Source organism: Halichoerus grypus, chromosome 8 (genome assembly GCF_964656455.1).
Source record: "Halichoerus grypus chromosome 8, mHalGry1.hap1.1, whole genome shotgun sequence".
Classification (NCBI taxonomy): Eukaryota; Metazoa; Chordata; class Mammalia; order Carnivora; family Phocidae; genus Halichoerus; species Halichoerus grypus.
The window spans coordinates 50,327,910-50,341,198 of NC_135719.1; the positions used below are offsets into that span (position 1 = coordinate 50,327,910).

The window sequence follows — 13,289 nt, forward strand, 5'->3', positions numbered from 1 at the left end:
CCACAGCTTTCATTAGATTCTCATAGGGATCCATGGTCTGACAATAGATTCAGAACTGGTTTGGTTTTGTGGAGAATTTAGTTTTTCCGGGGCACCTGGTTGGCTCAGTTGGTTTAGCGTCTGCCTTCCGCTCAGGTCATGATCCCAGGGTCCTGGGACGGAGCCCCGCATCAGGCTCCCTACTCAGCAGGAAGCCTGCTTCTCCCTCTCCCTCTGTCTGCTGCTCTCCCTGCTTGTGCTCTCTCTCGCTCTCTGTCAAATAAATAAATAAAATCTTAAAAAAATAATAATAATAATTCAATTTTTCCTTCTCACTGTTAGGGAAGAAATTTGGGGAGATAGTTATTCAGCTGCCATTGTCCTCAGCTGTCTTGTTTTTTCTTTTTTTTAAACAGTGTGGGGCTTGAGCTCAGAACCCTGAGATCAAGACTTGAGCTGATATCAAGAGTTGGACACTTAACTGAGCCACCCAGGTGCCCCTCCTCTGCACAATGTTTAATAAATAATTACTAAATGAAGTGGGAGGAGGCTTATGTTTTATTTTCCCCTTTCCAAGTACATACTTTCTGAGTATCTAATGAAGATAATTAAGCATAATAATCATAATCTTGAGAAGGGAAGTGTCATCAGATTTTATATGTAGAATTTAATAGGGCATACTGAGAAATAGGAAACTCCTTTTAATTAGTCTAGGATCACTATCACTGGAGCTCTTTCTTGAAGATTACCTGTATTATGACAATAAAATGCCCTTCGGTATTTGAGGATGTTTTTCTAGTACCAAGTGTTATGACTTCCATTCTATAGACTTAGTCCCCACCTCCCCTGCAATAATTTATGATGAAAATTTCAAATATATGGCCAAGTTGAAAGATTTTTTTTTTTTTTAAAGATTTTATTTATTTATTTGACAGAGAGATAGACAGAAGAGAACAAGCAGAGGGAGTGGCAGAGGGAGAGGGAGAAGCAGGCTCTGCACTGAGCAGGGAACCCGATGCGGGACTCGATCCCAGGACCCTGAGATCATGACCTGAGCCGAAGGCAGACACTTAACCATCTGAGCCACCCAGGTGCCCAAGTTGAAAGATTTTTAAGTGAACACCACTCTCACCACTGAGATTCTACCATTAATCTTTTAATATTTTTGTTTTATCACATATCTACTCACAATATATATGGGTATGTATAAGGATATATAAAGATGTGTTACACATCAGTGCATCTTATTTTTTGATGCATTTCAAAATAAGTTATAGTTGGGGCGCCTGGGTGGCTCAGTCGGTTAAGCGTCTGCCTTCGGCTCAGGTCATGGTCCCAGGGTCCTGGGATTGAGCCCCACATCAGGCTCCCTGCTCAGCGGGAAGCCTTCTTCTCCCTCTACCACTCCCCCTGTTTGTGTTCCTTCTGTCCCTGTCTGTCTCTGTCAAATAAATAAAATCTTTTAAATAATTAATTAATTAATTAATTAATTAATAGTTATCAGTATACTCCCCCCACAATATACTTCAGTATGCATATCAACTAGAGTTCAGTATTTATTGAGGTAAAATTCACATTCAGTGAAATGTAAAAATCTTAAATGTGTGTTTATTGAGTCTTGATAAATGCATATGCCTAGGTAATTCAATATTATCACCTCCTCAGGAAGTTCCTTCATGCTCATTCCCAGTTTATTTATGCTCTCACCTTCTAGGGGCAACCATATTTTTATTTAAGTCTTTTTATGGACCTGTGTTTTCTTTTGGGTAAACCCCTAGGAAAAAAATTGTTGGCTCATTGAGTAGAGATTAGTTTTAGTTTTATAAGAAAACTATCAGTTTAGTTTTATAAGAAACTATCAGTGTGGGGCGCCTGGGTGGCTCAGTTGTTAAGCGTCTGCCTTTGGCTCAGGTCATGGTCCCAGGGTCCTGGGATCGAGTGCCGCATCGGGCTCTCTGCTCAGTGGGAAGCCTGCTTCTCCCTCTCCCACTCCCCTTGCTTGTGTTCCCTCTCTCGCTGTGTCTCTCTCTGTCAAATAAATAAAATCTTAAAAAAAAAAAAAAAGAAAGAAACTATCAGTGCTTCTTCCCTTTTACACTCCTGCAAACAATTTATGAGAGTTTTGGTTGCTCTACATCCTTGCTAATATTTGGTATTGTCAGTCTTAAGTGAATTTTAGCCATGCTCCTGGATGGGTAATAGTATCTCTTTGTGTTTTTAATGTGCATTGTCTGATGAATAATGATGTTGAGCACTTTTCTTGTGCTTATTGGCCATTCATATATGGTGAAGTTTTGTTCAGTCTTTTGACCATTTTAAAAATTAAATTGTTACTGAGTTGTAGGAGCTCTTTTTATTTATTTATTTAATTTTTATTTATTTGACAGAGAGAGAGAGCAAGAGCGAGAGTAGGAACACAAGCATGGGGAGTGGGAGAGGGAGAAGCAGGCTTCCTGCCGAGCAGGGAGCCCGATGTGGGGCTTGATCCCAGAACCCTGGGATCATGACCTGAGCCGAAGGCAGACGCTTAACGACTGAGCCACCCAGGTGCCCCAGGAGTTCTTTATGTACCTTGGATGCCAGTCCTTTGTGGGATATATGTTTTGTGAACATTTTATCCCATCTGACTTAGTTTTTAAGTACTTTAAAAAAAACAACAACAAATACTTATGGAGTACTTACTATGTGTTGGAATACAGCAGTTAACAAAATATACAAAAACATTTCTGCCCTTTTGGAGTCACTGGTTCCTCTGTACAGCAAGGAATACTGGTAGGAAGGTTCCTTCAGTGATCCAAGAGATGATGGCTTGGGGTGGGGTTTTAGCAATGAAGGGGGTGAGAACTGTTTGGGTTCTGGATATATTTGAAAGTAGTGCTGACTAATTTGGAGTGTGAGAGGGAGGAGTGACTCCCAAGGGTTTTGGCCAAAGGAGGTAGAAGGATAGAGTTGCCATTTATTGAGATGAGGAAGTCTACAGGAGGAACAGGTTTGGGTGGGCATGGTGGTAGTGGTGGATTAGGAATTCAGTTTTGAGTATGTTGAGATGCCTATTAGATACCTATATGGTGAGGTCAAGTGGGCAATTGTATATATGAATTTGGAGTTCAGGGAAGAGGTGTGGGTTGGAGATACGAATTTGGGGTGAGGATGATCAGCATGTAAAACCCACTGTTATACTGACAGTGGGACCAGAAACTGAAGAGAAAAGGTACGGAAATCACTAATGTTTAAAATAAATTTTATGGGGCACCTGGGTGGCTCAGTCATTAAGCATCTGCCTTCGGCTCAGGTCATGGTCCCAGGGTCCTGGGATCGAGCCCCGCATCAGATTCGCTGCTCGGCGGGAAGGCTGCTGCTTCCTCTCCTACTCCCCCTGCTTGTGTTCCCTCTCACTGTGTCTCTGTCAAATAAATAAATAAAATCTTTAAAAAATAAATAAAAATATTAGCATCTTTTAACTATAGTAGATTTATGAAAGCTAAAATACTAATATTGGTACATTCCTGTTAACTGCAGTTCAGACTTTGTTTCACCAGTTTGAAATCGCTAATTGTAACTGTAGGATGGAAATTCAGAAACATTTTATGAATCATTTGTGTAAGTTTCTGACTGCTTTTTCATCTCCCTTCGTAGAACTAATGGCTGAAGAGTAAACCAACATGGCAACTATGGTTCCACCAGTGAAACTGAAATGGCTTGAACACCTCAACAGCTCCTGGATTACAGAGGATAGTGAATCTATTGCTACAAGAGAGGGAGTTGCTGTTCTGTATTCTAAACTGGTCAGCAATAAAGAAGTAGTACCTTTGCCCCAACAAGTTTTGTGCCTCAAAGGACCACAGTTGCCAGACTTTGAGCGTGAGTCTCTTTCAAGTGATGAGCAGGACCACTATTTGGATGCCCTTCTTAGCAGCCAGCTAGCACTAGCGAAGATGGTATGTTCAGATTCCCCATTTGCTGGGGCACTTCGGAAACGACTACTTGTACTCCAGCGTGTCTTTTATGCACTTTCTAATAAATACCACGACAAAGGCAAAGTGAAACAGCAGCAGCATTCTCCGGAGAGCAGCTCTGGTTCAGCAGATGTCCATTCTGTTAGTGAACGTCCCCGGTCAAGCACTGATGCACTTATAGAAATGGGTGTTCGAACTGGTCTAAGTTTATTATTTGCACTTCTAAGACAAAGTTGGATGATGCCCGTGTCAGGACCTGGTCTTAGTCTTTGCAACGATGTTATTCATACTGCAATTGAAGTTGTCAGCTCTTTGCCACCATTATCTTTAGCAAATGAAAGCAAGATTCCTCCGATGGGTTTGGACTGCTTATCACAAGTGACAACATTTCTTAAAGGAGTAACTATTCCCAATTCTGGCGCAGACACTTTAGGTCGTAGATTAGCTTCTGAGTTGCTACTTGGTTTAGCAGCTCAGCGAGGCTCTTTGCGGTATCTTCTTGAATGGATAGAAATGGCTTTGGGGGCTTCAGCAGTTGTAAATTCCATGGAGAAAAGCAAACTACTATCAAGCCAGGAAGGAATGATCAGCTTTGACTGCTTTATGACTATATTAATGCAGATGAGGCGTTCTTTGGTATGTACTATAAATCTGTCTTTAATCTGTAATAAACATCTCATCTCATTCCTCTTTGGACTTCTTTTATATACTGCTCCCCAATACCAGGAGTTAGGGAGGAAAAGAGTTAACCTTTGTTGAGGGCCTGCTACCAACCAAGTGCTTTATATGCACTGTCTGACTCAATTATCATGTTAGTATGTGAGGTAGATATTATTTATCCTTATCTTAGGGATGAAGAAACTGGTAGTTATCCTAAATTTACACATGTATTTGGCAAAAGAATTGGAAGTAAAACATATACTAGTTAAATACTTATGGGGCAGATGCTGTGTTAACTAATTCTTACAACCCCTAGTCTGTCTGCAAAGCCCATGTTTTTTCTGACTACTGTATGTGGCTTTTACTGTATTTATGTTAAATTGATTTATTTTTTCCCATGAAGGCCTACCTTAAAGTAGATAAAATATAATAAAGTAGTAAAATGTAAGTTTATATTATTGTTGGATTTCTAGTTTTCTCTCCATTTGCCTCTTTCATTCTGGGACAAATATACCTAGTCAGAAGGGGTCTCCCTCCATAGCCTCCGTGGTTATACCCTATAATATAGCTCTTTATTGTGATGAGGGTACCCCAGAAAACTAGATTGCTCTCCACAGAATTCTGGATCTATTCTCGGGAAGAATCTTGTATATTTGATTTAGTTTGGCTCTCCTAAAGTCACCACAGGCCTATATTAGATTGAATTTAATTAAATCTCAGATTGGCTTTAGGGGAAAGGAATGATTATTAATTGAAATTTACGTTTATTATTCCTTCTTGCACAGTAAGTGATTGAGTCTAATGTTCTTGGTCTCCAGAACCCACATTTCTTTTTTTTTTTTTTAAGATTTTATTTATTTATTTGACAGAGAAAGAGACAGTGAGAGAACGGGAGTGGGAGAGGGAGAAGCAGGCTTCCCGCTGAGCAGGGAGCCGGATGCAGGACTCGATGCCAGGGCCCTGGGATCATGACCTGAGCCGAAGGCAGACGCTTAACAACTGACTGAGCCACCCAGGCGCCCCCAGAACCCACATTTCTTATACTTTACAGTGTTGTCTGAGAATTCAGAAAATAGGTATATCCTCTCCTGGTACTCTGGACTCCAACCTGACCTGATCTTCCCTGCCTTAAGTTTCTCTACCCCTGAACAACTGGGACAAAACTTACTCCCAAGCTAGAAGTTAAAGGGAGAGACATATAACCATCAACTGAGTACCTGATGTAAGGCCTAACAAAAATGAATTCAATCCTTTATTTTTATTTACTTGTGTGATTCTTAACTTTCACTAATGATACATATGTAGTAATTGTGTTTGAATGGGCGTCCACAAAATACTCGTTAACTTCTATTTAAATAAAGAGCAGGGAAATAATGTCAATGTATATCTCTGAATTCTGAAAATAAACAGCAATAAAAACACCATTGGCCTTTGCCAGTAGGTGTTTATTTAGCACTGAGTGCCAGATACTGTTAGGCACTGAGTTTAAAAGGTAAATGAGGGTCGCCTGGGTGGCTCAGTCGGTTAAGCATCTGCCTTCAGCTCAGGTCATGATCCCAGGGTTCTGAGATTGAGCCCCACATCACATCAGGCTCTCTGCTCAGTGGGGAGTCTGCTTCTGCCTCTCCCTCTGCCTGCCGCTCCCCCTGCTTGTGCAGTCTTTCTCTCTGTGAAGTAAATAAATAAAATCTTAAAAAAAAAAAAGGTAAATGAGCTTTGTAGCATCTATGCCCTCAGCCAGCTCACAGTTTAAGGAAAGACAGATGCACAAACATTTCAAATAAATGATAATGGGCTGTAGTAGAGGTCTGCAGTGGGAGGAGATGGGACACAGGAGGAGAACTGGAGGGAAGGGGCAGAAAATGCCTTGTGGAGGAAGGATCCCTGAGCTAATTGAAAAGTAGGAAGAGTTTGCCTACAAACATGAAGTCTGTGAGTGTGGGGAGCTGGAGAGGTTTTCAAATGAGAGGACCAGAGTTCACAAAATGACCAAGGTGTAGGAGAGCAAGCCCCTGGATGGATGGGGTAGAATGGGATGAGGTGAAGCTGCCAAGTAGGCAGGGCCTTGTATCTTGTGCTATGGGGTGTTGAGACTTGTTCCCGTAGGCAGTGAGGAGTCATTGAAGCAATTTTAAGTAGAGTAAAACCAGATAGCAAGAATATATGGAAATGTACTCCATCCAGTCTTACGTCCTTGTCAGAATATCTTAAAAAGACAAATGTGAAAAAAAAATAAAAGGTATAACATTATTTTTGATGGTAGGTGCTTAAGAGAGGGAGGTAATTAAATGAAGACCTATGAAACCCTGAATTTATGTTATTTTAATTTCCACTTATCTTTAGACCATCGAAATTCCTATGTTAAATATATTTATATATATGTACTATAAAGTTTATAAAGCTTATAAACTTTATAAAGTTATATATTTAATGTACTATATTTTCCAATATTTAGTTTCTTTAAAAATACCTACATGTAGTATTGTTTATTTACATTAAGAATTCTGTACAGAATGGGTTTTAGAGAGATTTTTAATCCTTACTGGCTGCGGCTGGAGTAGTCTTACCCTTAACTACGTTATCGCCCCCTTTATCCTTGGGGACTATGTTCCAAGACCCCCAGTAGAAGCCTGAAACTGCAGTTAGTACCAAACCTTATATGTACTATGGTTTTTCCTATACGTACATAGCTATGATAAAGTTTAATTTATAAATTAGGCACAGTAAGAGATTAAACACAACAATAATAAAATAGAGCAATTATAGCAATATACTGCAATAAAAGTTATGTAAATGTGGTTTCTCTTTCAAAATATCTTATTGTACTGCACTCACCCTTCTTACGATGTGAGATGATAAAATGCCGATGAGATGAAGATGAAGTGAGGTGAATGAATAAGCATTGTTACCTAGTGTTAGCTACTATTGACCTTCTGACTATATGTCAGAAAGAGGAGCACCTGCTTCTGGATTGCTATTGACCTCGGTTAGCTAAACCACTCAAAGTGAAACTGTGGATTTGGGGGGGCGGGGAGTACTGTATTGACTGTATTGGGAAGAACAGAAATAAGTGACAGTGTTTGAAGGATGTTTTATTGGTTTGGTATTTTTAAATTTAGCAAGAATTTATTAAAGATTTCTTGTATTTTCTTTCTCTGTCCACGTGATGCAAATTAATAATTACTGCTACCAGTTTTGAGTTCTTACTGTACATTAGAAACTGTGCTAAGCATGTTTTATACATAACTTTAATCTTCCCAACAGCCCTAAGTAATATGGGCATTATTCCTGTCTAAGAATAAGGAGACCTAGCCTTCATTCACACATTCAGTGAGTGATGGAGCCTGGATTTAAACCCAAATCTGTCTGTCACTGAAAACTTCATGCAGTTTTTAACATTTTCCTCCATACTGTGGAAAAGCATGAAAAGAGGGATTCTGATGGCTTTGGTACCAGCTCCTAGGAAGGCATAGCAGGCTGTTGTTCCACATCTACTTTTGATTTGGTGATCACTAGAGGTGGCCTATAAATAATGGAGCCACAGATTACAATTGTGTTTTTCTCAGAAGTAGTGCACAGCTAATTATGGATTTGTAGAGTCTGTGCCCCTGAGTATTTGCTGGTATGGCAACACTTTGTATGTCTAGTACTAGTTAATTTTGAACACTCAGCTTCTGGTATGACTCCAGACCTTACAAGTGGCTCTCTGTGGCCCTACTACTCAAAAAGTGAACCTCAGATGGCAGCATTGACATATCCTGGGAGCTTGTTAGAAACGCAGAACCTTAGGCCCCATCTATATTTACTGAATTTGCATCTGTATTTTAACACAGTCTCTAGATAATTTATGTCCACATTAAAATTTGAGAAGCACCACCTTAAACAAATAAAAAGAAAAATTGATTTGGCAGCAGCAGGTTAGTACCTGATACACTAGCCATAAATTAAATAGCCAGCATATTCATTTGTTTCATTTCTTGGGAATCATGTTAATTAAAATAGTTTGAATTGATAAAATCATACAATCTTAAGAGTTAGATGGGATCTTACAGGCATTTAGGCCAACCTCCCTTCTATAGTAGAAGATACACTTTTCTATGATATATCTGCGAGTTTATCATTTAGAATATAAATATTTTTACAGTATAGTATGCATTGAAAAAAGCCACTGATGAAAATTTCACAATTATAGGGTTGCTAAATCAGAGAAGGAACTTGACATTTGTGATCTAAAGATTTAAGGATTTGGGAATTTGAAGGAGCAGTGAGATCAAGTTCACTTTCTGGTTTGTCATTTGTCAATGACAGAATGATTTCTGGTCACAGCCATTGGGCCCTACTCTGGAGAGTCCCAGAGAGGTGCTATGATTCCTCAACTATGATGGGAAGAAGATGCTTTGTTGCTAGTGTAGTCAGGTAGCTACATGAACTGATTTGTGGGACTTCAGTTTTACTGAAACTAAGAAGGAAGGAACGGACTTTCTGCTGCTCTAGTCAAGGTCGTCACTCAAGCTGGCTATGTTCTACTTGCCTGTATCCTCAGGGACAGGTGGGCAAGGCAGCCCCAGGAGAGTAGAATATTTCCTAGGGCCTCCTTTACTGGATATTGGCCACCCAAATAATATGTAATTTGCAAAATTCTGCCTCCTTGTCTGTTTCCAGGTCAAGCCCAAGACTGTTGAATAAAGTCATTGAGGGATTGACACTTAATTTACTGTTTCACTCTATAGCTCCATCTTTTGTAACACTTCTGTGTAAAAGTTGGTTTCATAACCTGATGTTAGGATTTGATCTTAGTGCTCATACTCATATATACAGTTCCTCAGATATTTCCGTGGAATATTTAAATGATTTTAATACATGTGTCTCTCTCCTTCTGAAACTCTAGGGTTCATCTGCTGATCGGAGTCAGTGGAGGGAGCCAACCAGAACATCTGATGGCTTATGCTCACTCTATGAGGCAGCTCTATGTCTCTTTGAAGAGGTATGTAATAATCATGGCTTTTACATTAAAAATTACTTTGTCATAAAATGCTATAGCATATATTTATCCCTTAAAAATAATTACTCAGTGTTTGGAAAGGATGCAGAAGAAAGTAGCATCAGGGTTTGCCCCTAAAAGTGGAGCTAGGGCGTCTGACATCAGGAATGGGAAAGAGACATACTTTTCAATGTATACACTTTTATTCATTTTGAGCTTTGTATCATGTGCAGGTAACTTTAAAATTTTTTAAATAAAAACAGATACAGAAAGACATACAAACAAATGTCAGGCTTAATGAATTATTATAAAATAAATAGCCTTCTAATCTGTACCCAGGTAAAGAAATAAAACTACCAACGATTCTAAATGGCTCTTTCATGTCCTGGTCTTAACCCCTGTCCTTCTCCCCTAAGCAACCACTATCCTGACTTTTAGAGTAATCACTTCCTTGCATTTCTTTATCATTGTGTCACCCAGGTGTGTATTCCTAGGCACTGTAGTGCAGTCCTTCCTATTAAAAAAAAAGGGGGGGGGGCGCCCAGGTGGCTCAGTCGTTAAGCATCTGCCTTTGACTCAGGTCATGATCCCAGGGTCCTGGAATCACCCTGCATCTGGCTCCCCACTCAGCGGGAAGCCTGCTTCTCCCTCTCCTACTCCCCCTGCTTGTGTTCCCTCTGTCACTGTGTCTCTCTCTGTCAAATAAATAAAATCTTTAAAAAAAAAAAAGATGTCTTTTAAATCTCTTAATCTATAGGTTCCCCTCCATTTTTTTCTTTCCCTCCAATGTTTTTGTTCAGAACCTGGGCTTTTTGCTGATTGATTACTCATAATCAGTTCACTATGTCCTATTTATTTCCTGCAAATTGGCAGGTGGATCCAGAGGCTTAACCTGAGGATTGATGGATCCTAGGTTTGATCCCTTTGGCAAGACTATACATGGTGTTGGTGATGACCATGTTCATCAGTTTCCTTCTGGTTGTCTCTCTTGTTGTGGTATTAGCAACTCTTGATGCTTAATGACTACATTTATTAATTCATTGGTTGCAAAATGGTGATATTTTAATTGTATCATTCCTCTTTTATTTATTCATTGGAATGTTTTTATAAAGATGATTTCCTTATCAACTATTTGGTTACTCTGCTTCAGTTCATATAAGAAAGACTGAATTAAATGCTTGATTATGTCTGTCTAATTTTTAAAAATTTTAACACTGATTTTATATACTAGTGTCCAGTTTAATGAATTGGTCTGTTATCTTCCAAAGTAGACCAGTTGATTTCATTTGAAAAATATCATTATGAACCCATAGACTTAAACCTGTTTGAATTTTAACCCATTAAATTATTATCTATAGTGGAGCTCATATTGTTTCATCTTTGGCCAGTAGTCTTTAGGGTAGTCTCTTTAGGGTGGTTCCTGAGTTCTTTTTTTCTTTTTTTTTTAAAGATGTATTTATTTGAGAAAGAGAGAGTGCAAGCGGGGAGAGGGGCATAGGGAGAGGAGAGAGAATCTCAAGCAGAATCCCTGCTGAGTGCGGAGCCCCACATGGGGCTTGATCCCACGACCCTGAGATCATGACTTGAGCCAAAACCAAGAGTCGGATGCTCAATCAGCTGAGCCACCCAGGCACCCCCTAAGTTTTTTTTTTTTTTTTAAGATTTTATTTATTTATTTGAGAGAGAGAGAGACAGCAAGAGAGGGAACACAAGCAGGGGGAGTAGAAGAGGGAGAAGCAGGCCTCCTGCAGAGCAGGGAGCCCGATGCGGGGCCCGATCCCAGGACATGACCTGAGCCGAAGGTAGACGCCCAACGACTGAGCCACCCAGGCGCCCCCCCCAAGTTCTTTTGATATAGGCCTAATAAACTTTCATAGCTTTCTTGCTCTCTGACATATCAAATTATTCCAGACTATCTGTCTGCATCTGCTTATATTTCAGAGTTATTGGAAGTACCTTTGTCACCTAGTTTTGTTGTGAATGTTAGGTGTGGATTTGAAGTTTGGCCTTGTAGTTGTTCTGTGTAGTGAATCAGGGTGTTTAGAAAATGACATTGCTGCTGCAGGATTTCTACCCTGTTCCTGCTTCAGTTTTTAAACATACATTTCTAGGCCCTATAAGTAATTTTTTTTTTCTCTTGCTCTTTTTTGGGGGATGTGGGTTGGAGGAGGAGAGCTGTGATTTATCATATAAAACTTGTAATAGATCTTTAGATTAAAAAATTCTAACACTCTTGGCCCCACTACCCTCCTTTTGTCTCCAGCAAAATTTCAGATCTTTTATTAGGGACTGGCAGCCTTCACTTACACATATTTTGTATGTTCTCACAACTGTCCTCATGTTCATTGGAAAATGTTTAACACACATGTCATCCTTTTGAAGATTGACTTTTGAAGGTTTTCCTTCTGTTTTGTTTGAGCAAAAAAACACTACAGCACAGACAAAAGAATTAACAGCTGTAGTCAAGAGTTAATTTTTTTTTTTTTTAACATAATCTCTACACCCATCATGGGGCTCTAACTCACGACCCCAAGATCCAGAATCACATGCTCTACTGACTGAGCCAGCAAGGTGCCCCCAGAGTTAATATTTTTACTGTATAGAGTTCATATAAGCCAATTAAAAATCCATTAAGCCCTAATAAATAAATGGGCAGAAGTTAGTGGTAAACAAATAAATAGAAAAACTTTAGTTCTGTTATAATAACGAAATGTCAAGTTAAAATAATGCATCCTCTTTTATCCCACTTAAGTTTGCAAAAAATTAAAAGCATAATACTTACTATTGGTATGGATGCAGTGAGACTGGTACTCTCATATAGACGTATTCCTTGGTTAGGGCAACTGGGATGGCCACCCTGGGTCCTATCCTTTTGGCAGGGTTGTGGGGGACGGCAGGTGGAGAAGTGTGGTTTTTAAAAAGCATTATGAATGGCAACAGACTTTACCATTATATTCAACACAGATGGTAAATAAGTGATGATTTTTATTTTATGTATACATAAAATATACTGCTGGTGATATATAGTAGAACCATTGTGGAAAGCAGTTTGTTATAGTATGTTTCAAGAATCATAAGATTGTTGTCCTTTTGGGATATAGTAGCCCCGTTTCTGAGCTTCTCTACTTAAGGAGTAATGAAAAATGTAGTCAAAACTATGTTCTTTAAAATGGCTTGTAGGGCGCCTGGGTGGCTCAGTTGGTTAAGCGACTGCCTTCGGCTCAGGTCATGATCCTGGAGTCCCGGGATCGAGTCCCACATCGGGCTCCCTGCTTGGCAGGGAGTCTGCTTCTCCCTCTGACCCTCCTCCCTCTCATGCTCTCTGTCTCTCATTCTCTCTCAAATAAATAAATAAAATCTTAAAAATAAATAAATAAATAAATAAATAAATAAAATGGCTTGTATAGGCTGGCTCAGTCGTTAAGCATCTGCCTTCGGCTCAGGTCATGATCCCAGGGTCCTGGGATTGAGGCCTGCCTCAGGCTGTCTGCTAGGCAGGGAGCCTGCTTCTCCCTCTCCCGCTCCCCCTGCTTGTGTTCCCTCTCTTGCTGTCTGTCTCTGTCAAATAAATAAATAAAATCTTTTTTAAAAAATTAAAAAATGGCTTATATAACAAAAAGAATAAATGTCCTATTTAAAAGAAAAGGGTTAGGCGGGTGGAAGGGATGGGGTGGCTGGGTGATGGACATTGGGGAGGGTGTGTGCTATGGGGA

General features: G+C 39.7%; 1 protein-coding gene across 14 annotated transcripts in view; it reads left to right on the forward strand.

Annotated features, from left to right (window-relative positions):
* Positions 1–13,289, forward strand: part of HERC1 (HECT and RLD domain containing E3 ubiquitin protein ligase family member 1) — a 188,747-nt gene that overhangs the window by 40,282 nt on the left and 135,176 nt on the right. For all 14 annotated transcript variants that reach the window (XM_078079228.1, XM_078079231.1, XM_078079238.1 and 11 more), the window contains exons 2-3: positions 3,616–4,571; positions 9,484–9,579. In XM_078079228.1, coding sequence (XP_077935354.1) covers positions 3,642–4,571; positions 9,484–9,579 — 1,026 coding nt within the window. In that variant the 5' untranslated portion in view covers positions 3,616–3,641. The remainder of the gene's footprint in view (positions 1–3,615; positions 4,572–9,483; positions 9,580–13,289) is intronic.